Source organism: Bos indicus, chromosome 7 (assembly GCF_029378745.1).
Source record: "Bos indicus isolate NIAB-ARS_2022 breed Sahiwal x Tharparkar chromosome 7, NIAB-ARS_B.indTharparkar_mat_pri_1.0, whole genome shotgun sequence".
NCBI classification, from domain to species: Eukaryota; Metazoa; Chordata; class Mammalia; order Artiodactyla; family Bovidae; genus Bos; species Bos indicus.
In genome coordinates, this window is record NC_091766.1 from 47,426,472 (window position 1) to 47,452,854 (window position 26,383).

General features: G+C 43.8%; 1 protein-coding gene across 3 annotated transcripts in view; it reads right to left on the reverse strand.

The window, feature by feature from the left end:
- The window catches only part of TRPC7 (transient receptor potential cation channel subfamily C member 7), a 152,503-nt gene that overhangs the window by 76,913 nt on the left and 49,207 nt on the right, over positions 1-26,383 (reverse strand). For all 3 annotated transcript variants that reach the window (XM_070793620.1, XM_070793621.1, XM_019963648.2), the window contains exon 3: positions 25,714-25,896. In XM_070793620.1, the coding sequence (XP_070649721.1) occupies positions 25,714-25,896 (183 nt within the window). The remainder of the gene's footprint in view (positions 1-25,713; positions 25,897-26,383) is intronic.

Consider the following 26,383-nt stretch of genomic DNA (forward strand, 5'->3'; position numbering starts at 1 on the left):
AGCCCTGGTATCCTTTTAGTCACGTCCACAGCTGAGGGTCCAGCCAGGCAGCTGCTGATTGAATGATTTGCGAAGTTTGCAGGGCAGCAAGAGGAGATGGGTGCTTCTGAAGGCTCTTGGCTTCCCACTGAGATTTGATATCATACCTTCAGTTAAGTAGCTTTCTTGTTGTTCCCAGAGATAACGTCTCTGTTCTTGTTTCCCAGGGACAGCAGGACATGAAAAATTCTTCAACCTCAAATTAATCAGACCTTGAAATTTCCTGATCAATAGGGATTACTTACACAAACACCTAAGGTTTGTAGGTTTTCAGGACTGTACCTGTGACTCAGCCCCATCTCTCTTGCCAGGGAAAGAATGATTTTGGGCTTCTCCCAGGATAAGCCAGTTCTTGAGTGCAAACACAGTGGCAGTAGACTTTGGCTGGCCCTCCTGGAGATAAATGCTGACCGTGATTTTTCAGTGTTCCTGGGAGTACTCCCACAGCTGTGAGCCCAGAGGGTCCTGATGAGCAGACTTGGTTTCTAGTCTGGCTAAGCTGTGGACTCAGTGAGCTTCTAGCTGGCTCCAGATGTGGGCCTCTGCTCTTTCAAAAGTGTTACAAAGAGGCCATTCTCCATACCTGGGCAGTGATTGTCTCCACCCCACTTACGGCTATGCTGTAGCCTAAAGAGAAATGGGAGCAGCTTCTAGCAAACCTTCTTGGATTATCTTCAACTACTCACCTTCCTGAGCCCTCCCCTCCAGCCAAACTGTCCTGCTTACTGTTCCCAGATATGGCCTACGTTGCCCTCCTGCCTGTTTCAAGGAGGTCCATCTTGCTCCTCTCTGGTTCAGTTCCTAATCAACCTTCAGCATCCAAGCTTGTCTTTACTTTTAAGTGATTCCAAGTCCCTCAATCCCCTGAGATACCTTGAACTCCTGGGTCTTGTACAGCCCACTCAGGTGACAGTCATGGTCTTGGGTCAAGTTGTGAAGAGCTGGACTATTGTGTTTACATCTGAGCTCTTCTGCTATTTTTAAGCTCTTTGAGGGAACCTGCCTTTGTATCCTCAGGAGTATACAGCCTTATGTTTTGCACATAGCCAGTACTCAGTAAACATGTTGAATGATAAATTGTACTCTTCTGAAGCCTCTAAGATCTGCTACATCATTTTCTCTGACTCATAATCCTAGAATGATTTCTAAATATAACACGTCCTTTCTTACTCAGGATCTGATGAACACTGAACTGTCTTCACATCTTTAGTAGAGGGCAGACAGGGAGAGGTGATGAAAACGAAATCAGCCTCGTACCTTCTTGTGCCAGAGAAGATTGAAATGAGAGGCTAACATAGGGTGTGAGGATTCTCTTTTGGATTGAATGAGGATTGTTTAATTTCAGTGGTCTGCCATTACCACTGCAAACACATCAATCTGGCAAATATTTATATAATATAGTAATTTCTGTTATTATAAAGAGTAGCTAATGTTTATTGATTATTTATTCTTTGTCAGGCTCTTTGGTTAACAACTGCGATGTTATTTAACCCTCACATCAATTCCTTGAGATACACATTGTTATATCTCTACTTTAAGTTTGGCAGCATGAGACACAGAGAAATTAAGTAACTTGCCTATAAACACAAAGGTGATTATTACAGAGTACGGACTTGAAGCCAAAGACAATGTTTTGAACTATTATCCTATATTTCCACAAGGTAGATTTCAAACAGGCAGACGTGTCAAAGCATGAGGATCCACAGTGATTTCTCCAAGCTTACAGAGGCCAGGGGACCTCACAATTCAAGTTGTTAAAACTGTTATCTCTCTGTGCTTCTGCCTGTGGGATAGCAAAATCCCAGTAGAGATAAAAAATCAGACATACGCAATGGGAAAGGCTTGAAGCCAGTTTCCTCGACAACTTCATCTTGCTAAAAGGAGTGAGTCATCGTGCTAAAGATGAACTCCTGGGCTCTGTCTCCTGAATGCACACAAGAGTAGCAGCAACTGATTCAGCTGTCACTCAGCTGCCTGGTCACCACTCTGCAAGGACAAGTTAATGTGGAGGTACCCAAGTCTACATTTATAGCCTTGAAATGTAAAGACTCCAGCCAAAAACTTGCTTTGCTGAAGGTCCGTCTAGGATCTTTGGCCTCTTGCCAAATCTCACCTGATGATGATACTTCACTAGGAAAAGCTGTAGTTTCAGATAATTCTTTGAGCCTGGGATCTTCATAATATTCCCAAGTTGGATCCATTACTCTTGTCCTTTAGGTGCAAGGTCATAGAGTGTACACAGGCTCAGAAGTCAGCCTGCCTGGCTGCCAGTCTTGGTTTCACCATTGATTATTGAAGACAGGGTGGATTCAGTTTTCAGGCCTCAGTTTCTCCATTTATAAGCATGACTAACTCAGAGCAGTTTTCAAGGCTTCAGAAAATGCAGTCCTACATTTTGGTTCAGTGGTTTCATGGCAACCCACTCCAGTATTCTTGCCTGGAAATTCCACGAACAGCGGAGCCTGGTGGGCTACAGTTCATGAGGTTGCAAAGAGTCAGACATGACTGAGCAACTAACATACACAATACTGTTTTTTGTTATTGGTGTTGGTATAATATTATATTTCTGTAATAAAAGTCAGACATGTAAATCATTATAATCTTAAGCCCTGTCTGAAGAGTTGTGTCATGCATTAAAGTTTTTAATAAATTAAAAGTATGCTCACTTACAGAGTTTTCATCTCTATATTTTTTAATGGTTCTTAATGAGAGAAAGAAATTCAATTGTCTGTAAAAACAAAGTTTTCTTGCAAGAATAATTCTACCTTCAGTTCAAAGCTTTTATCAAATAGGAGAATATACATCCAAAGGTGGTGGTTGTCGTTCAGTCACTCAGTCATGTCTGACTCTTTGTGATCCCATGGACTGCAGCATGCCAGGCTTCCCTGTCCTTCACTGTCTCCCAGAGTTTGCTCAGACTCATGTCCATTGAGTTGATGATGCCATCCAACCATGTCATGTCGCCCCCCTTTTCCTCCTGACCTCAATCTTTCCCAGCATCAAGGTCTTTTCCAGTGAGTCAGCTCTTCTCATCAAGTGGCCAAAGAATTGGAGCTTCAGCTTCAGAATCAATCTTTGCAATGAATATTCAGGGCTGATTTTCTTTAGTATTGACTGGCTTTATATATTTGTAGTCCAAGGGACTCTCAAGAGTCTTCTCCAACACTACAGTTTGAAAGCATCAATTCTTCGGCGCTCAGCCTTCTTTATGGTCCACCTCTCACATCTGTACATGACTTCTGGAAAAACCATAGCTTTGACTATATGGACCTTTGTAGGCAAAGCGATGTCTCTTTTTTAATAGGCTGTCTAGGTTTGTCATAGTTTTCCTTCCAAGGAGCAAGTGTCTTTTTAATTTCATGGCTTCAGCCACCATCCCTAGTGATTTTGGAGCCCAAGAAAATAAAGTTTGTCACTCTTTCCATTGTTTCTCCATCTATTTTCCCTGAGGTGATGGGACCAGATGCCATGATCTTAGTTTTTTGAATGATGAGTTTTAAGGTCAGCTTTTTCACTCTCCTCTTTCACCTTCAAGAGGTTGTTTAGTTCCTCTTTGCTTTCTGCCACTAGAGTGATATCATCTGCATATCTGAGGTTATTGATATTTTTCCTGGAAATCTTGATTCCAGGAGAAATATCATCCAAAGGTATTGATATTGATATAGGAAATCAACATGTATATTTAACTAAGCAGAAGAAGGCAAAGACAGACCAGAAATGCTTTCTTGAAATATGAAACACAGCTTTCAGCCAATAAAAATTATGGTCCTAGGTTGATGGAGCTAGTACTTAAGTGGTAAGGTGAAGTGATCCTGCATTTTTCAAGAAGATTTTCTTCTCCAATTATCAAAAGTATTAGGTCAGTTGCAGATGAAGGAATCAGAGGGAGATGTCTTGAGTTTACCTGTAACCTTTTTGTCTGATTCCCAAATTTCCAGGGTTCTCTTGCAGAGAAATGTACATATAACTCTGCAGTGATTTATTTAATACACTTTACTTTTTAAAGTCACACTTTGCATTTTACTCTTATGTAATTATTTAAAAATAAGCACTCAAAGTTAATTTCTGTTCTCCGAATATATTGCTGATATACGTGTAACATGTATTTTGCCCATATATTTACTTGATACTTTTATTTGTATGTAGTTTTATCTTTGAAACATACTTAGGATTTTGTCACTTTTTTTAATTTAAAATTTTGAATTCTTAACACTTACAGAATGTTTGGGTTACTGGTATTTTGATGATAATGAGAAATGCTGAAATAATGACATAGCCATTGGGTCAAGAATTAGAAATAGCATGTTTGTAACCCCCGTGTTCCAGATGTTGGCAGCTGGTGACTGCAAACCTAGCCTCAATAGGAGGCGTGCTTGCATCTAACTACCAGACAGATAGTAAGTGCTGACTGATCCACGCACCAAGCATTTTCAGGCATGGAGAGCACAACAGTGAGCAGTATGGTCAAGGCCTTTGCCCTTGAGGAACTTGTGAATTCCCATTTCTTTAGCTACAGCTAAATCTGTAGCCCTTTCAAGCTAGATGGCAGGGTGTTTTTTTTTTTTTTTTTTTGATCACCTCTTCTATGTATTTCTGTTGGATTCAAGTATTCTACACAAGTCACTCTGCTGCTGCTGCTGCGTTGCTTCAGTCGTGTCTGACTCTGTGCGACCCCATAGATGGCAGCCCACCAGGCTCCCCCATCCCTGGGATTCTCCAGGCAAGACCACTGGAGTGGGTTGCCATTTCCTTCTCCAATGCATGAAAGTGAGAAGTGAAAGTGAAGTCGCTCAGTCGTGTCTGCTGTCACTAAATGTGTTCTGAACTGTCCCTCGGTGACTGGTTCAGTGCATGGCACTGCAGCCCTGGGCCTCTGTAGCCCTGCTCTGGCTGCCCCACCAGCTGCTCTCTGGCCTCTTGTTCTGCTCGCATGGATCCCTCCTGGCTGGTCCATGCCTCTGAAGAGTGAGTCTGTCCTTCTGTTCTCTCCTCTGCTCTGAGGGGCTGACTTTTTCCTGTAGTTCTGCAGCTGGGCTCCCACGGGGTGGTGGGTGCTAAATTCTTGGGGCCTGGGATGTCTCCTTCTCATGTGAGGCATCTGCTTTCTCAGCAGAGAAAGATCTCCATCTTTTGACCTCAGAAATGGCTGTCTCTTCTCATCTTTTCTAAGGTCAGCACTCCAAAAGAGTCTTTGAAAAGTGATGCCCGAGGTGCAGTAATGTCTTCCGTTGTTCTGTAGTTTCTCCTTCTCAGGGTTCAGGCCTGCATGATTCTGCTTCTGACGACTCTTAAGCGGAGGATTCTTTCCTTCATTTGTGTTTGTGCTTAGTCGTGTCCAGCTCTTTGCAACCCCATGGACTGTAGCCCGCCAGGCTCCTCCATCCATAGAACTCACCAGGCAGGAATAATCGAGTGGTTGCCATTTCCTTCTCCAGGGGATCTTCCCCATCCAGGGGTTGAACTTGGATCTTCTGTGTCTCCTGCATTGCAGGCAGAGTCTTTACCCACTGAGCCATCCAGAAAGAAGTGGAGGATTACTTGTTATATTTCATCTCCATTTGACTTTGTGAATTAGCCTTTTGAAAGCTGGATGGAGAGAGGTGTTAAATCCTGAGTCAGTACTCTTTGCTCCCTACACACAGCTCATCTTGGCTTGTGGGGAGGCCAAGGCAGATCCAAGGACCACCATCTGCTGAGCCCTGATCCTCTGCTTATCCCTCACACTCAGTCTTGGCCAGACTTCTCCCTTCTAGGAATTTTTTTCTCAGGCTTTCCTTAAAAATTAACCTTATTTTCTACTCTTCCACCTTCTAACACCAACTTGACCAACAAAGTTAAACCCTGTGTAGACATTCTTCAGATTCTTTTTCATGTGGTTCTGGGCCCTATGCAAACAATAGGGTGTGTCTATTACGAGCACCCCCTCCCCAACAACCACCATAATTTTTCCCATCTAGAGCGTACATTAAACTTTTAAAGGGTGTCTCCTAATCTCATGTGTCATACTGCTTATTTCTACCCTCTGATACTTTAAAGGACATTCAAACATAGACAAAGAGCCTGGCACATACCTTTGCTAGATAATTAGTCAATGTTGGTTTCTTTTCTCTTGGTGCCTGCTGTCACCCAAGACTTCCAGCCTTGCTGCTTTCACTTTGCTCAAAAATGTGGATATTCATCACACCTCAAACACTGGGAAACATGCAGCATTTACTTCTGGCAGAAGCACAGTCTGGTTAGGCAGGTGACTGCTGGCTCTCTGTTCTTAGATGTCACTGATCCAGTTATCAGTGCAAAGTTCCCCTTAGTGAGAGCTATGAATATTCAGCAACAAGTGCACAGGTCCCCTCGACACATGTGCTTGGTATTTGAAGAGGCAGTGGTCTCCTTTGTCATTCAGGGGCTCATGATATACATAGAAAATTTCTTCATGGGTTGAGTTAATTTTGGTCATACTGGTTTTTATCATGTTCTGACAAATAAAATCTTTCTTTAACTATGTTCATATTCTTCAGAAATGGAAACTGAGTCTCATAAATTATCGTGATCTATTATATCTGTGTATATATAAATTTATGTTCATCCATTCATCCATCCTTCCATTCACCCAGAAAATAATACCTACTGAGCCAAATACCAGGAACACACAGTTTGCAAATAATGTCTCTCAATATTGTTCTCATGATTCTCAACATCTACGTCAGGATAGATTAGCAGGAAATTCAGTGTAGTTCAATCAGTGCCATAACAGGGTTAGCCCTTAATGCTGTGAAACAGCAGAGAAGAGGCACCCAACCCAGGAGGGGATGTGGAAGGATAATGAAAAAAGGCTTCCTGGAGGAGTGATTCTTGAGCGGAGCCATGAAGGCTATAACCAGGCCACTGAGAGGGCCAGGAAGGGCATGCTGGGGAGAAGTAGCTGCAAAGAGATTGGGCTTGAGGGTTAGATAGATCTTAGGGCTCAACCCTACCTCTGAACTGAATCTGTTTCATCTGTAAATAGGGATGACAGTCAAAACACTTGACATGGTGAAGGGGACAGATGAAGCACTTAACAAAATGTTGTTGTTATTATTAGTGATGCCTTAGTCCCTGGTGTGTCAGGAGAGGTGTAGGCATCTCACAGTGAATGGACCATTGGGGAGTGATGGGAAATGGGTGCTCCTGAAGAAGTCTTGCATCATACTGAGATGGAAACTAACATGACTTGGAAACGCAGAGTACCTTGGGAGCTAGAGAGAGTTGTAGTAGACGTTCACAATTAGGAATCAGGGCCAGTTGCCCGTAGTGTAGATTGTATGCACACACACACTTCCCCACTTCCGCCCCTGCTGTCCTCTCATTTACCAAAGAGCAAAAACAACATCATTTAAATTACATCATCAGACAGTCTCAGAAGGCTCCGGGGCACCTGATTCATGGAACCTGCCCAGTAGACAATGATAATTTATTGCAGTGTCCAGGATTCATTTTGCAACCTCTTCAAATGTTAATGATCAATAATGTAATTATGATGGGGAAAGTTCCTGGGCCAGTTGTGGGTTTAATTTAATTTACAAAGCCATCTGGAGCTATGCAGGAGACTTTTTACATTTCTTCCATGCCAGATTTGAATAACTTCAAGTCACTGTAATGTCAAATGTATAGCAAAGGCAATAGCCCTAAGCTCTGAGGGTCTAGAAAGGGAGCCCATGACTTGGGTAAAAGGATAGGAAGGGACTGAGTGGTAAGCAAAGGAAAGTCTCCGGTCAGGGTGGTTATGGAAGACTTTGGTGTGTTTCAGGAAGAATGAGATTGCCAGTGGGCTGGATCACCGTGAACTAAGAAGAGAGAGGCAGGATGTGAAGCAGGCAAGGACAGATTATCAGAAGTCTGATAGACATGGAAAGAAATGTGATGTCTTTCTAAGCAGCATGGGCACCACTGGTCTGGCCTCTTGTTCAGCTGAGGGAAGCTCAGTTCTGAGCAGAAATCCAGCCTCTTGAGCCAAATAATGCCCCTTCCTTGCTCTTGCAGAGATGGGAGAGGAGAGGTTACAGAATCCACCATCATTCTCGAACACTCTGACTCATCCCCAGATCACTGAGCTGTTGGACAAGAGCTTCCTCCTTGGTCCTCACTCTTCTCTGCCTTGATGCTTATCCTACACTCCCGTCCTTCTGAAGCATCCAATCTAATCTCAGCCAGCTCTCACCTCTGTTCTTGATCTTCCCCGTGGCTCCCCAACCATCTGAAGCCTGGCTCCTGAACCCTACTGAAATGGCTGTCTCAGAATTTCTTCTGATTGTCAGATCCACGAGTCTATTCTATGTCTTCCTTCCCTCTGACGGTTCCGTAACCCAGGTGCTGCCTATTGAACCATAAATGCCTTCTCCCTTAACCCACTCTGTACCACTGGGTGTCTGAATAACCTGCCTGGGAGAGGAGCCTGTCTTGTTTTGTTGGCTAAAGGCTCGTCACAGGAGAATGAGTGGTGGTTTGCCTTCTGTCTCCTGTGGATGTGGCCAGGAAGGCTCTGGAAGAGCCAAGCAGTCCTGGCTCAGGAGGAAGTTCACAGTTTCTGGGGGCTTTAGGAATGGTTCTGCAGCTCCTATGCTGACCTTTTTCTCAGAATAAGGCCCAGTTAAGGGGAGGGGAGGGTACCTGGTGGTGAAGAAATACTTCCTGAGTCCAGGAGAGGAGAGTGGGCTTTGGGAATTTTCTGTGGGGTGTAGATATCAGAGTCTGCATGAACTGTCTGCACTGGAGACAAAAGGACCCCCAAATAGGGACAATCAGAGTGCTATGCGTACTGACCCAGGCCAAGGGGCTTCTTTATGGGAGTTCAGGAGAGGGTTCCGGCACCAGTCTGGCCTAGCAATCTTGCTTTACTGGAACCTCCATGAAGGCAGAGATTCTTGTCTGTTTTGTTTTTATTATTGTATTCCCTGTACTGGCTATAGTATCCAGGATACAGTGCTCAAAAAACAAAGTGTTGGATGAATAAGATTGAGCCACAGCTTGTGGACAGATGGAGGTGGTCAGTGGGTGTTAGGGGTTTCAGGAGTGTCCACACAAAGACGGGCACAGGCCAAGAGCCCTCTTTGGGTGCACAGGTAAGTCTTTAGGACCGTGATATGACACAGAGGAGGGTGCCCTGGACTGACTGAGGCAGGATATCCTGGCAGCCTGGGTAGGAGACATGTGTGCATGCTCAGTTGCTAAGTTGGATCCGACTCTTTGAGAACCCATGGACTGTAGCCCACCAGGCTCCTCTGTTCATGGCATTTCCCAGGGGAGAATACTGGAGTGGGTTGCCATTTCCTTCCCCAGGGGATCTTCCCAATGCAGGGATCAAACCCCAGTCTCCTGTGTCTCCTTCATTGGTAGGGGGATTCTTTACCACTGAGCCACCTGGGAAGCCCCGGTAGGAGACACTGGCTTAGATTTGACATGTTTTAGAAAAATTGATAAAAGCCAATATTTATTGAGCATTTATGATGTACCAAACATTTTAAAATGATTAATATTCACAGTAATCCTAAGACATAGATATAATGATTAGCTTTCTTTTTTCCTTCAAATGAGGAAAGAGGCATGAGAGAGGCTAAGTGACTTGTATAAGATCACACAGCCAGGATGTGAAGTGCTTAGGCACTCTCACTCCAGAGCTTCATCTGTACCAAGTAGCAGTTAAGATGAGAGAGTCATGAAGCAAATTCATACTGGTTGTACGTGTTTCTTTACTAATTGCATACTTAACATTGTTTATACATACATGTATAATATGTAACATTTTAATACTATAATAATAATACTGTCAGAACAGATTATAGTTAGATAACTTTTTTTTTCTAGTAATTGTATATAACGACTTGGAATGAGCTGTGCCTTGCCTGCCAACAAGGTAATATGCAGCCAGTTCCTCACTACTAGTACCTGCTACAGATCAGAGTAAATCCTGAAAGATAACATTTGTAATGTGCTGCTGCTGCTGCTGCTGCTAAGTCGCTTCAGTCATGTCCGACTCTGTGCGACCCCATAGACGGCAGCCCACCAGTCTCTGCCGTCCCTGGGATTCTCCAGGCAAGAACATGGAGTGGGGTGCCGTTGCCTTCTCCGTTGTAATGTGCTAGTGGCCCACATTTATCCGATGCTTACTATGTACTGGAAATTTGTAAGCAAGTATTATTACCCTACTTTACAGATGAAGGAAAAGCAAGCTTAAGTGACTTGCCCAGGCTCACCCCAGCTGTCTCATGCCACAGCTCATAACTCTAACTACTGCTGCACACAAAGTATTTTTTCCCTGTCATGTGGAAAGGTCTGGTTTTCAGTGCTTTGATTATCTGAAAGGGAGTCAGTTATTTCAGGAAGAAGTCTTTCACAACCATGTAACATACCCTGTTTATGAATACACAATTATAATAGACCTTTACAGGTCTGTATATGGATGGGCCTCCCACCCTCATGTCAATTTTCCCTGGGCAGTGGTCTATTATCAGCTAAAGACCTATAACTAGTGCTAATGGATTTGGTTGTTGGAACTTTGTTTTTATAAATCCTCCCTAATGGGTCTTAATTTTATTAAATTTAAGCCTGATGGTCACTAAAAGCAGCTTCTGAATGAGCAAACATTAAAAAATTTCCTTTCGCCCATTGAATGAGGGTCCTTCCTTAGAAAATTAAGTGTTATTGTGCATCCCCTGAAAATAATCTGGGGAAACTGGATGGGAAGGGGTAGCCGAGGAACTGGAGAGACGGTGAGTATCCCTGGAGATCCTGGCCATGGTAGCTTATGTAGCCAGACCCCTCCTCCAGTTTCTCGTGCTGCTCTGCCTTCATGCACAGGGCGTGTGGACTTGAGCAAGGGTGTCCAGTTCTTTGGGTTTACTGTCTCCCTTTGTCTTCCTCTTTGGGGAACCCACTCACAGCCTCCTAGGCCAAGAGAGCTGGTCTTAGTCCTGAGGGTCCCAGCACATTGTGGTAGTTAAGAGCACAGGCTTTGGGACCAGGCGTGTAAGTTGAACTCCCTGCCTGCTGCTTACCAGCTGCCTCATTTTCAGTGGCTTGTTATCCCTCTCTGGGCCTTGTTTCCTTCGTCATTAAAATAGGGAAAAGATGACTGAGACTGCTCTGAGGATGCAGCATGCAAATGGTGAGCAGGAACAGGACTGGCACTCAATGCCAGAGAGCGTCTCTAAGATGTTCTGCATGCCTTCTTTCTGAGTATCTCCTCGCCTTACCTTCTGGGTCTTGGTTCTTCTTTCCTTGCCCTCTGCCCAGTCCTCCCTCCATCCATGTGGGCTCTGAGCTATTCCATTCTTCTCCAGAATCCTCCAAGCTCCTAAAGAGCCTCCAGATCCATCCCTCACCTAAATGAAGTCTCTATTAGGGCAACTTAGAATCCGAGTAAAGCAATTTATCCTTTGGTAGACTCCTACAGAAGCTTCTAGGCTGAGCTTGTGCCATGGATTACAAAGTCCTATTTTTTACCTCCAAAGTAAGAGCTGTACAGATTCCATCTTTACTGATCATAGCTACTGCCTGGTTATATTTCGGCCCTCATCACCTCCCCTGGAACCCCTGGACTCCTCCAGAAGCATCTTAGCTAGTCCTTGTTCTCGTATAAACATCATCATGCTCCTAGAACTGTCTTATGGAAGCAAGGCTACCTACAGTCCTGACATACCACTGACTTGGCCACAAATGTGTAAAAAGTTCTATATTGCTCAGGAGCCATCCACATCAATATGGAAAAGATCAAGGGTTCAGTATGGAAATACTAAAGGATATTGGTGGTGTGGTATAATGAGTACTGTGCACAGGGGGAATTCACATAGAAAATGCTCATCTGCCTGGTGACCAGAGGAATGAATTTTAAAATTTGCATAAGATAGTACTTTACATCTCTTAGAGGAAAAATCCTAATGATACATAATGCTTCAAAGTATTGATGAAGCCAGTTTAGTTGTAGAATATTGTTGACATTGAAAAATGGTGTAGCCCTCCAGGAAAATAATTTTGCAGTGTGTTTCACAAACATCTGTGACACAGTGGCCTCGCTGTCAGAAACCCAATTCTCAGAAATAACAGAAAAGAAGGAAAGAAAGTGATATATATGGAGATGAAATATATATGGATATTATGGTAAATATATAGTAAATATATATATTTACTATAAATAAATATATAGTAAATATATATATATTTTACTCCATAAATATATGGAGTAAAATATAAATATATAAAAAGTGAATGTTTATCAATAGAGAAGATTGAAAGAATGATATATCAATCTTATGCTGACATAAACATGATAATTAAATAAAAAATAGAAAAATATTTATTTTCTCATGCTAGGTAAATTCAGTCACAAGATTATTTACCCTATAGCTGTAAGTATGTAAATACATGCCTACTCTGGCAAAGAATGGGAAAGATGTAAACAAAAGCAATTGATATGTGGGGCATGTAACTGTAGACTATTCTTTTCCTTTTAAATGTTCTTCTTCTTGTTAAAATGCTATTTGTATAATAAGTAAAATTGTGAAGGTAAACTGCAAAGACAACTCAAGGATCCCCTTTCCATTACAGAATGAAGGCTGTGCATTTCAGCACGACTTCTGCACAGCCCATCAGAGGTGGCCCTGCTTCCCCAGTGGGTTGTACTTCCTTCAACTCCTAACCTCCCGCCCCCCGATCCTAGCCCCGCTTTGGTCCCCTCTACCACAGCCTCTCTTCCCCTGCGCCTTTACCTGACCACCTCTGATTCTGCAGACATTATCACAGCTTTGTCCTCTGCTCCACTGTTTTCTCCATCTGGAATCCCTCTGACTAAGGTCTGACTAAGCATCTGCCTCCTCTGCCTCTGTGAGGATTTCCCACAACACTTTTGGCCTGAATGAATGTTTCCTTTTCTTGTAGACAAAGGACTGGACTCAGAGGTGTGGAACCCTTGAGGATGTAAGCTTCTGATGACAGGGACTGGGGTCTTAGCTTTTTAATGTCTACAGATTTAGCTGATAATAGGCGTCACATGATTATTCCCTCCTTCAGGCTCACAAGTCTGCCTTGTGAGTTCAGGAAGAGCTAACACCTTACCAGAGAAGAGAGCAAGCAAAGCAGTCAGATGATGATATATCTGGTGGTTTTATTATGGAATACTAAGTATAAAAAGATTAATTGATTTGTAATTTCTTCAGGATGCAGCTTGCTGGCCAAATTACTATTAACTGTATTAATCAAACAATGGTATTTTGTATTTAAATGGCCTTTCTTTCTTTTCATTTTTAAATAAAATAAGGCCATTAATCATGCTGTTGAGTTGCCATGGACTCTGTGCCCATAGTTGTAGGAGTTTAGGAATGAGACAAATAATGCCTAATGTGTAGCAGGTCATCATGGGCTCATTTCCTGTTCATCTCATTTTATTTCTCAAGAGAATCCTGAGAATTTCCTCAACAGCTTTTAGGAATGTATCTCACCTTAAACATGGGGTTTTGCTATATTTGAGAAAACTGAAAACTGGAGGAAAACTCATTCAGTAAATCACTTATTTAGTAAATATTTTTGAGAATATTCTACTTGCCTGGGTCTGCTCTAGGCTAGGAATACAGTGGAGAGCTGCCACCATAGAGCTTACTGTGGCGAGGGAAATAGTAAACAAGTAAATAAGTGACAAATGATATTTACTCAAAGAGAGGGCATGGTGATGGAGAGTGACTGATGAGAGGAGGAGTCCCATGGCAACACGTCTGCAGGGCTCCTCAGTGAGGCTTCACTGAGACCACACCTCAGCTTAGCTGCTCCTACCGCAGACTGCTTCTGCCTTTCATTGCAGGCTTCTCACTTGCACAAGAACCCTTGTCTCCAGCTCTGCTTCTGGAAGTGATGCTTATTAGACTCAGAACTCCCTGGAGGCAGGGACTGTGCCTTTCTTGTTCACTTTTAGGTAGAATATTTAAGTGGGGACTGATGAGGTCTATTTCAGAAAGTTCTCTGACTGCTGCTTGTGTGTGTTGGTGAGGAGAAGGTGGGCGGGGGGTGGGGAGGGCAGAGGCAGGTGGTCAGCTGGAGGCTGCTGTAGTAATCCAGACAAGATAGGACTAAGGCTTGGATTATATAATCAAAGCATCTCTATTAAGTAAAGATTTTTATTCACAATTATACTCACAAAACTCCCCTTCCATCAAGAAATTTGCAAGTGACCTTAGGCAGATGAATGTTAATAAAAGAGTAATGCACTATGGTATACAATGGGAGGAATATATAACAGATCAAATGCTCATTAAGACTCTGAATCCATATATGAGCATTTAGTTCAGAAATAATGAGACAGAAATGTGTAGTTGGTCTTGAGCTTAATTACTCGAGTTAGTTACAGGTCCTTGGGTGGGGGGGGGGGTGGTGGTGACTAATTTCTAAGATCTATTAGACTCTGGGATAAAGGTGACAGTTTGAAAATTGCTTTTGTCCTTTCCACAAGACAGGCTGGCTAGTAAATGCATCTGGTTTGCATCTATTTCTTGGAGGCAGTGGGGATTTATATTCCTTCCTTGAGTGCTCCTCCAATTCCTTTCTTCTTGTTAGCCCCTAAATCAGAATGTAATAAATAATCAGCTTCTGAATACCTTAACAGATGCAGTTCATGATGGGCATAAGGCAAGGCCCACAAGCTAAGGTTACATGGCTCCGAGAAGAAGAAAAATGCTTAAAAGGATTATCCTTTCATGCAAATATTTATATATTCAAAGAACTGAACAAAAGGCAGCAAAATAGCCAAAAAGACAGTAGTTTCTTGTCTGGTTGTGTGGACTTGGAGGAACTGAAATCTCTTTTGCAATTGTGCAGTAGTATTTGCTCTCTAGAGAAAGCTGTGTAAGAGATCGCAGCAGGCCTGAGGAAGGGCAGAGAGGACGCATTGGGTGCTCTGCTTGTTCATCTCAAAGCTGAGCCAGGCACGGTGTGGGGGCAGGTCAGAAACTCAGGCCAGGGAGCAGAGGAGTGCTCCTCAGACCCAGTCTGGAACTCTTTAGTGATCTGAGCTCCCCTATGGAGGACAGAGGCCCCACTACTCTCCCTGACATGTGGGTCCACCCTGAAGCCACCCACCACTCTTCTCTATCCCTGAGACTGCCAGGCCATGAACCACTGTTAGGGCTTCTCTGTAGTCAGAGCTCTTTTCCAGAGTTACAAACCCAGAAGGGACACAGCCGAGCAGTAGAGGGAATGGGATGATGGCCCCATATTCTCAGGCCAGCCTGGAACATCAGCTGAATTCTGTTGTATGGATTTTTGGTCATAAGGGGAATTACAGATGTCTGGAGTGCAGTAAGACCTGTGTCTTGGTACTGTACTCCCATCTGTCTATTCATCTGCTCAACACACAGCCTGCACATTATTGTGTGCAGAGGGAGTACTAGTTCTGTCTTCAGAGACCAAGATGCATGAGAGGTCCCACCTACCAGGAACTCAGTCTTTATAAAATTTAGAATCATTAGAGAGTCTTTCAAAAACCACAATCTCTGGGCTCCCACCCAGGAGAACTGGATTAGAAGCCCTGTGGCTGGGGCACTGACATTGCTGTTTTTTACAAAGTAGCCAGGTGGTTCCTTTGTGCAGCTAAGTAGGAGAACTTAGTTTGTTCCAGAGAGGTACACTGCATTTGGTTTTGATCTATTTGGTCTACAAATGCCGTGCATACTCAGAGAACTGCAGTTCCTGCCCTCAGTGGTTTACAGTGAAGGGGTTATAGCCTTGATCCCAAAAACCATCCCAGAGATTCTCAACAGGGAATGATTTTGTCTCCACGCCTTCCCCCAGGGATTTTAGAGACCATGTCTTGGAGACTTTTTGGTTGACACGACTTGTGAGGAGGGTGCTACTGGCACCTAGTAGACAGAGGCCAGGGATGTTGCTAAGTATCCTGAGATACACAAGACAGGGCCCATGGTGAAGAATCATGTGGCCCCAAATGTCAATAGTGCTGAGGTTGGGAAAAACTGGTTTTGTCCTATGGATAGGTTCTGCTTGTAAGAACAACATGGCATACAGTTTCTATTAGCTAACATTATGTATTGTGTTCTAAGTATATTAAGTTCAGTTCAGTCACTCAGTCGTGTCTAACTCTGTGACCCCATGGACCATAGCACACCAGGCTTCCCTGTCCATCACCAACTCCCGGAGTTTGCTCAAACTCAAGTCCATTGAGTCAGTGATGCCATCCAGCCATCTTATCCTTTGTTGTCCCCTTTTCCTCTGGCCTTCAATCTTCCCCAACATCAGGGTCTTTTCCGATGAGTCAGTTCTTTGCATCAGGTGGCCAAAGTATTGGAGTTTTAGCCTCAGTATCAGTCCTTCCAATGAATATTCAGAACTGATTTCCTTTAGGATTGACTGGTTTGTTCTTCTTGCAGTCCAAGAGACTCTCAAGAGTCTTCTCCAACACCACAGTTCAAAAGCATCAATTCTTCGGTGCTCAGCTTTCTTTATAGTCCAACTCTCACATCCATACATGACTACTGGAAAAACCATAGTTTTGACTAAGTGGAGCTTTGTTGACAAAGTAATGTCTTTGCTTTTTAATATGCTGTCTAGATTGTCATAGCTTTTCTTCCAAGCGAGCATCTTTTAATTTCATGGCTGCAGTCACCATCTGCAGTGATTTTGGAGCCCCCCCAAATAAAGCTATATTGGTAAACATAGATTATTATTTAATAGGTACTGTTATTTGTTCCCATTGTATAGAATAGAAAACTGAGCCCCGGAGATGAAATATCTAAAGCCACCTGTTTGGTAAATGAAGGACTTGGGATTTGTGGTCCCACATATGTGGTCAGGTTTCTAGCCACAACAGTAAGCTGCTGCCCAACAGCACTTATTTTTCTTCTCTTGAGAGTTTTTCCAGGAAGAAAAGGGGTACACATACTTGCATTAGTCCTTCTTAAGGTTGCTGCTTGAGAAAAACAAAACTGCTTTTCCAAGGCCAAAGATAGCCCCTCTGAGCCAAGAGATGAATGGACGCTGGTCATTTTTGTGCTGTGTGACCAGGCTAGGACCTCCAAAGCGCTGAGAAGAATCCCCAGAGAGGACGCTGATTGATGTTTTCTATACCAGTGGATTCCAATAGCGTTTGACAGCTCCTGGGCATCCTGCAGCACAGTCTGGGGTGGTGTCTGACCAGCCAGACTGTGTTTGTGACAGTTCTGGTCTTCTTAACTCTGAGCATCTGTTCGCAATGATGCCTCAGCAGGAAAACACAGCGGGAGAAAGTGCTCAGAGCATTTGAGTGTCTGATTGGCCTCTCAGACGTCCTTTAGAAAACCCTGGTGTCCGCACATTCCCTGTGCTCTCTGCAGACGGAGGAAATGACTCTGAACCTCAGTAGAGGTCAGCTGCCCTCTCTGGTGTCCCTGCCGGTGGTCACCACACTAGGGGAAGGGGTTTCAGTCAGTTGTGCATCTGCTGCTGGGCCTCATGGTCTCTCCCAGCACAGATTTAGACCAGGAGGCTCTTGAGGGTTGGAGGAGCATCCGCCTTATCCACAGGGCTCCTGCCAGCCAGCTGATTAAGTACCTTTGAGTTACTAATGCCACATATTTAGTAAGTGGAGGATGTGAGCAGGTACACTCCTGGCCACTATAAATTGCTACGCAACAGTTTCTGTCATCTTCTCATGGGAGTTTTTCCAGGTGGAATAATGGGCCCACGTACGGCAGAACTGTAAAATGTGCACAAGATGGTGAATTTTTGAAGAAAGAAGCAAAAGGGACTTCTGGTGTTGTTAGAGGCCCTGGCCCAGATTTAGACAGGGCAGTGATGTGGGTGGGATGTTCCCCACCATGCCTCTCCCCTCTGAGCTTGTTCCTCCCACCTTGGCATTCCCTGAGGGAACCTGTGTGCTGTGCCCTGTGGGCACATTTTGTGTACTTCTGGGCTCCATGTCCATGAAAGAATCTTGAGGTTCACAGCAGGGAATTGAGGTTCGTGGAGGACATTGACTTCATATGTTTCCATTTTTTTGTAGAGATTTTTCATTTTTTTTTTTTAAGAACACAGGCTGTTGCCAAATAATGTATAATCTCTAATGTTGGCTGAACTGTTGGCTCTGTTGTTCAGCTCTCTCTCCCATCACCTACAGAATTTTTCCCAAACTTTTCTTAAGACACTTTTTTTCAATGTGGACCATTTTTTTTCAGTCTTTATTGAATTTGTTACAGTATTACTTCTGTTTTATGTTTTTTGGCTACAAGGCATATGAGATTTTAGCTGCTTGAGCAGGGATTGAACCCACACCCTCTGCATTGGAAGACCACTGGACTACCAGAGAATTCCCTTCCCAAACCTTAAAATTTTTTTTCTTTTTTCAGGCTGCCTTCTACTTCAGAGGGTGATTCTGCTTCCTATTTACAGAGATGAAGATGCTCTTCATATGAATTTCCTCAAATTTTTTCCTGTTGGTGGTCTTTAGTGCTATTTACCAAATAGCTCCTTTATTTTTCTCCTTTCAAATGCATGACAGGAATATTCAATGCTTTCTGGCCCTGCTTATGGCAGGGAGGGTTATGTGACTAATTGCTGTCTCTGAGTTGTAAGCAGAAGCACCGTATGTCCCTTCCAGGTGGAAGTGTTTAATTGCTGATATGAGACCCTCCAGGGCTGGATTTCCCTTTGGCAGGGTGGAAATATTTGAGGTGGTGGCTATTCTATCATTTTCGGTTCCTGAATGAATTCCTCTGAATTCTGTTGCAAGATGGAAGTAGGATGAGCGATTATTGTTGTCGCTGTTCAGTCACTCAGTCGTGTCTGACTCTTTGCGATCCCATGGCCTGCAGCAATCCAGGCTTCCCTGTCCTTCACCAACTCCCGGAGCTTGCTCAAACTCATGTCCATCGAGTCAGTGATGCCATCCAACCATCTCATCCTCTGTCCCTCCCTTCTCCTCCTGCCTTCAATCTTTCCTAGCATCAGGGTCTTTTCCAATGAGTTAGTTCTTTGCATCAGGTGGCCAAAGTATTGGAGTTTCAGCTTCAGCATCAGTCCTTCCAATGAATATTCATGGTTGATTTCCTTTAGGATTGACTGGTTTGATCTCCTTGCTGTCCAGTGATGAGCGATAAATAAATTTTTTTTTCTGGTTAACAGCCCATATAGCTTTGGTTTTGCTTGTTAACACAGCGTAACTTCACCTGCCTTCATTAATAGTCTGTCCCTTTTGCTTAACAATTACGTGGCATCCACACCTACCCTTTTTGCCTTCCAGCATTTCTCAGAGGCTTTCTGTCCTAATCTTTACAACCACCTTGATTAATATCCTCAAATGGATTCCTGTTATTCCTAAAAAAGGAACAAAAACAAAATCCTTTTGCCTGGTCTACAAGCCTCTGTCTGGTCTGGTTCCTGTCTGCCCCTCTAGACTCACCCCACTCCCCATTCTTCCTCATGCCTCTGAGTCTGCCACATTCACCTTCTTTCAGTTCCTTTTATATGCTGTATTTCTTCTCACCACAGGGCCTTTGTGCATGCTCTGAACAGCTTTGAACATGTTTTTTTTCTGCCAGAAATACCCTCCCCACCTCTGGTTAACTTTTGTCATGAGTTCCTCCAAGAAGTCTTTATTGACTTCCCCAGTTAGGTTGTATCTGTCTTTGCTGCTAAGTCACTTCAGTTATGTCCGACTCTGTGTGACCCCAGAGACGGCAGCCCACCAGGCTCCCCTGTCCCTAGGATTCTCCAGGCAATGACACTGGAGTGGGTTGCCATTTCCTTCTCCAATGCATGAAAGTGCAAAGTGAAACTGAAGTCGCTCAGTCGTGTCCGACCCTCAGTGACCTCATGGACTGAAGCCTTCCAGGCTCCTCCGTCCATGGGATTTTCCAGGCAAGAGTACTGGAGTGGGGTGCCATTGCCTTCTCCGGTATCTGTCTTTAGAAGTTGTAAAGTCATGTTTGTGTTTTGTAACACTATTTCAGTTGGAATATTACAATTTTTTGGTGTGATGTTTTGAGTAATACTGGAGAAGGAAGAGGCAACTCACTCCAGTATTCTTGCCTGGAGAATCCTGTGGACAGAGGAGCCTGGTGGGCTGCTGTCCATGGGTCGCACAGAGTCGGACACGACTGAAGCGACTTAGCATGCATGTCTTCCTCACAATGGTTAGCCTCATGTCAATTCCAGTCACTGTAACACGTCCTCAGTGATTAGCACAGCATGCTTTATAGTCACTCAGTGCAAACTTGTTGACTGCCTGAATGAGGACATACCATCATACCGTCTAGTTCGGTAACCACTGGCCACAATTGCCTATTGAAATTTTAATTAATGAATGAAAAATTAAGAATTCTGTTTCATAATTACATTAACCACATTTCAAGCTAAATAGCTATATGTAGTAGTGGCTGCCATATTAGACAGCAGGAAACATTTCCATCATTATAGAAAATTCTATAGGATAGTGCTGGCAGGATAAGGCCCAAGGGCTTGTGCATGGCATGTAATACCCTTGAGGATCTGCTTCTGACAAGCTTTCCAGTTTGTTTCTTTCCCACAGTACTATAGCCTCAGTCACATCCTCCTATAAACATGTTTCTTTCCTAAATGTGCCACTCTTTCTTAGGTGTCTGTGGCTTTTCAGCTTTCACCTCTCTCTACCTAAATTGCTATCCCATCCCATCCAGCACCTCTCATCCTTTAAGCCCCACTTCAAGTATGTCCACTTCTGGGAAACTTCTTCATATGTCCCGACTGAGCTGGTCAGTGCTTCCTCTGACCCCCATGCCACCTCCTTCTTAATCCTGTGTACCTTGCTCAGACAGGATGGTGATCCTTTGTTCACACATCTCTATCCATTGCTGCCGTGCACCCCTCAAGGGAAAGGCTTGGGGGCTTCTCAGTCTCTCCAGTGCTGGACTCAGAGCTGGTAATGTGGTAGACATCAGAAACACTAGTGAAATGATGTGAGCCAGTGGATGCAGGTCACAGGGGGTATTATTTCCTTAGTATAACATGCTGAGTGAAGCAAAAGGGAACAGTGTTACTAAGTGGGGCTAGTGAGGGTTCTACCTGCAGTCTTCTCCATCTTCCATGGTCCTATTCTAGGTCTTTATTTTATGTGATACTAGATTTCTGGGCTAAGACTCACCCAGGAGCTTGGCAGAGTCTGGCGGGGGGATACCTCTGAAATTCTGGGATCTGGAAGCTCAGCTGAGTGGAGCTACTTCTAGAGAAGAGTGGGTGGGTCTCATAAGTTGGAAGGACCATGATTACATCCTTCAAATCAAGCCTTGTGTCAAGAGGCTAGAACTGAAGGCCACCTGGAAGTCCGAAAAAGGTGACTGCTCTGAACTGTACTTTGTTCAGCTAGCTGAGTACAGAAGCTGTTGCTTTTATGGTCATAGCATATCTATCTGTACCTTACCCACTGCACTGATAGCTCCTTAAGGGCAAGATTGTGTCTTTCTTTCCTCAGGGTCCTTGGCAGGCTAATCAGTGACTATAGGGCTCATAGACTGGGGCTAAAACAACTTGTCCGGTTAAATGAACCACCCTTATTGGTGATATTGCCTAATAATAGACATGCTTTCTGCAATGACACTAATATAATTTTGGACAAAATATTCATTTGTTTCTATTTTTTTTTGTAGCAGTCTTTTGCTTAATTATGTCCAAGGGGGCCTGCATCTCTCCTGCAGGTGGAGTTAAGGTCTCTCTTCTGCATAGTAGGACATTCTGGGTCTCTTGTCTCACTGTCCATGGGCACTTTGAGCTGGGAAGGCCCATGCCTACAAAGTTCTTAGAGTGAATGGAGATTTACCTGATCCTCATCAAGGCAGACCTGAAGTCAGGAAGAAAGAAGAGATGACACAGGGGGAAGAAAGGAAAACAGCATCCCTGTAAGACTAGAAATGAAGTGATAAAGAGGAGAGATAGGTGGGGGATGCGAGTGAAGGGCCCAGATGTGAGTCTTCAGTTGGACATGTTAAAAGGAGCACTAAGGACTGTGTCTCAGTCTTTTTGACCAGTCACTCAGCAGTGACCATGTGCCAGACAATGGGCTTTCTTTACGGATGTAGCCTGGGCCCAACTGAACCTGAATGGATTCAGAGACTGATTAGGTCCTTCCAGTTGGTGAGGCTCAAAGTCCCTAAGCATTTATTTAGAGTTGCTCTGCAAGGGGAGAGGAGAGTCTTTAAGAAGGACATTTATGCATAGTTCCCGGGGGACAAAGATAGAAATGGAGGAGACAGCCAGATCGACTGTGGGGGAGAAGATGAAGGCCTGTATGTATACTGTATATGTATACTGCATAACCTAAGTGACCCCATTAACGAGTGGTTGGACAGTGATTAACCTATAAGGGTACCCACTTACCCACTTCTCCAACACTGCCTTTCTAACACAGTGGGGATGCTGAGTCCCCTTATTAAGGCAGAAGTCATGGAGAACAACCATATCCTCACAAGGCCTTTTGGTCTTTGGGAGAGGAGTTGTAGGCTATAGGGATGATGTCCTTCCCCAGGGGGACATTTCTAGCATTCTAGAAGATAGAATGGGCTTCCCTAGTGGTTCAGACGGTAAAGCATCTGCCTGCAATGCTGGAGACCTGGGTTCGATCCCTGGGTTGGGAAGATCTCCTGGAGAAGGAAATGACAACCCACTCCAGTACTCTTGCCTGGAAAATCTCATGGACAGAGGAAACTTGTAGGCTACTGTCCATGGGGTCACAAAGAGTTGGGGAGATAACAAAGGATAAGCTAGAGGGTGTTTCTGGGGATAAAAGAACCCCTCCAGTTCCAAAGAAGGGGGAGCATTGCTGATTGACAACGATGATGCTTCCTTGAGGAGCTTCCTTGAGGAGACCTTTTCAGTTTACAGAGCATTTCCTCTCATATGAGTTCCATAGAAAATCCTGTGAAGCAAAAGCTTATACACCTATTTTTCGGAAGGGGAATGAGGCCCAAAGAGCTTCAAGGACTTATCCAAGACCGTGTGGCCATTAAATGTAAGAATCATGCTAGAAATCTCCTGACACTCTCTTCATCCTTTTTTCCTTTGTATCATGGTGGGATAATTGTCTTTATCTCATGGAGGCTGACGTTATGGCCGAGGTAGCCAGAGGACCAGATATTAGGGTGATGCCTGAGGAGAGGCTAACTTTCAGATGAAGGATGTAATCTGAGGTGCAGTACCAGCCACAGAGCAGCACCCATTCCACTCAGATTTATGCATTTCATAAATATTGAGGCTGTTACATGGAAAACCAGTTTTACCAGATGGTCCATGAGAAAGAGAGTATTGTGGTCCAGTAATACATATTGCACTCGTCTTCATTTAGAGTAGCAGTGCATGATCAATGCTCTATAATGTCTTTAAGCAAAGAAATCTCTTTGACTCTATGTAACTCAAGGTCTCTAAATTGAATGTATAGTTTTTTTTTTTTTTTTTTAAGGTCAGACCTATTAGCAGCTCATGGAACTGCCAAGAATAACTAGTTTGTTTTAATCACTGAATTAATGGTTTGATTTGATATATCGCAAGTCCTAGGACTTTTTTTTATGGTTTTATGTTCTAGCCTGAAGACTCATATATATGTCAGGTGTAAATAGGCCTTGGTGCTGGTCGTTTCATAATTCAAAGACCCAGGGTTAGACTGTGCCCATGCAAGCATGCTAAAGTTCATAAATTAAAAATGAAATCTCATTACAATATTAATAAGATTTTAAAATATTAGGTATTTTTGCTGGTAGTTCACGATAGAATAAATGTCAAGGAAAACTCTGAGTCAGTCAATGTAGCATGATGGCATCTGTGATTTGAGAGAATTTACCTATTGGAGATTTTTGAAGGGAGCAAGGTTGACATTTTATGCAGGTCATTTATCGTCTTCCTGCCTATGGATTGCAGTAGACTCTTGACATTCATGATAGGTATTTCTTGAGACCGCTATGACTCTCCTAATATCGCTAGAATAAATAATTTCCCTCACAAAACCTTTTTATTCTGACCAAAACTGTCACGTTTGCAGTGTTTCACTTTTTCTTCTCACTCATCACCAGGGCCATTTTGTCCTTGATAGCTGACAATGAGGAGGAACATTATAGGCTCTGAAGTGGTGGCCATACTCTGAACTAGCTGAAGGATTCACCCTCAGTGACTGGTTTGCTAAGAGATTTGAATCTATGTTTCAGAAATATGGTGAATGCTTGAATTTCCTGGGCTTCTGGGATTGTTTGTGAAGAGCCCAAACTGTGAACGTTAATGTACAAATATCAAGCATCTTCTTTTCTTTGGGGTGTCAAATATATCTTCCCCTTTCACTCTGTGCTAGAAGACAGGATAATACCACGGCTTGGGGAAGAAAGGAAATGCCAGAAACTCAAGCCTGTTATCACCATAACAAACAGTCTACAGCAGGGTGCCTCTGAACTCCAAGACCGTGAATATCTCAGCACCTTTAGGAAATGCTTGCTTGCTGTACTTTGGTGAACAGTCTCAGCGAGCTCTTGAGATAAGCTAAAATGTGAGTCCCCCTGCACTTGGTCAGTAGGGTTGTACATACTTGAAACTACAACCTGACTCCTCCCCTCCCATAGCTCTATGCTTTTGAATATTTATCTAAGGCTACCTTTCCTATGGTTTATCAATTTTATCTTCAGGACTTACAGTGTTTGAAAAAAGAGATTTTTTCCTAGAATTTTTGATTATTATTAAAATTAAAAGGACAGGAAGATTTTTATCACACTTGGAGGCTCTCTCTAGATGAATACCACATACTGTTGTTGAAGAATGGTTCACTCCACACAAATTAAGATAAGCAGACAAGAAGAAAAATGCCAAGAAGCCAATCTGGGGGTATTGGGAATACCCCCAGTAGTCACCCTGTAAATAGATGGGAAAAAACAACCCTTGAAGACTGATCAGCCATTTTGCTTCTTTGGAAAGCACAGTTGGTACTAAAGCACATAGATCTTTGGAGCTCTGCGGTTTTCATCAGGATGAATGATGTCATCTAATATAAGAGCAGATTCTACAAAATCCAGAATACATCCAGAGTGGAACTATAATTGAGTCTTGCTCCTTAGGACCTCAGTCTGACCAGCCACTGTGGGTGTGAGGGCTCCTGGGTGCCAGTGGCCATTAAAGACACCTTGAGGTTGGTTGAGGAGGTAGGACTTACTCTTTTGGAAGTCTAATCATGCTTCCTATTAAAGCCTTTCATAAGCCTTGAGAGTGAACTTCCTCTAAGCCACCCAGAACCATGGATCCCACAAAGCCTCTGCACGAAGGCATTTTCTACACAAGTCCCCAGGCACACAGAGAAAGCTCAATAAGTGCTGTTGAAAGAACTGAGGGGTATGTTTTTTCATGAAAACTTGGGAATTGGCCTGCTAGCTGATGGCAGCATTCACTGTAACCCAGTCCTCGCCAGTAGTTTGGAGGCTGAAAATCCCCTCTTTTATTCTCCAGGCTCGAAGCCTGTTCATAGAATGACTATCATCATCTCTCTCTCCTGATGGGCTGGGGGTGAAGGCGGGAGCTCTGAGCAGTCCTGCAAGGCTGGAGGTTCCCCTGTCTAGAGGTGGGTTGGGTAATTGCTATTGTCACCATCCTCTTGTGGGAACAAAATATGTGTGAGCACAAAGGTCGGCCAGCAACCCTGGAGGTAGGAAGGCCAGGAGAGGTGGGGAAGCTTACCTTCTTGACTTCGTACTTAATGGCGAGTTTGATCCGGCTCAGACTCGGACGGTGGTGGTCGGACCAGACTTGGAAGTTCACATCACCATTTAAAATCGCTTCCACCTCTTCTGTGTCTCGGCATAGGTCCAGCACGCCCACCACAAAATCCTTGCATTGCATAGATAACTTCCTGTAATCGTTCTAACAGAATAAAGAGAAATCAGGGGTGTGTCACACCGAACCCCACAGATGGGCTTGCCTAGCTCAGCAGTGTTGTTCAGCAACTGTCCACCAAGTGTGAGCTTAATAGAGTGCTCTGGAACCAGGGAATGTGCTGGAACCAGAAGGCAGGGCTGTTTCTCTTGCTACAGTAGTCTAGAGGACATCTTCTCTAAGCCAGGATTTGTCAGGCTGTGTTCCATGGCCACCTGCATCAGAGTACCTTGGGTGTGCTAGAACTGTGATTCCCAGTCCCCGCTGCAGACTTACAGACTCAGAATTCCTGGGGATGAGACTCAGGAAGCTGTCTTTAACCTGTCTTTTAATCTTAAAAGGTTAACCTTTTAACCTTGTTCTCTGAGTGATTCTGATGCCTGCCAAAGCCCACCCTGGGCTCTTTGAAAGCAGCAATTCCCCTTGCCTGCTCTGAAGGGGGAGTCATAAGGAGATGTACTTTTAAGGCTGATGG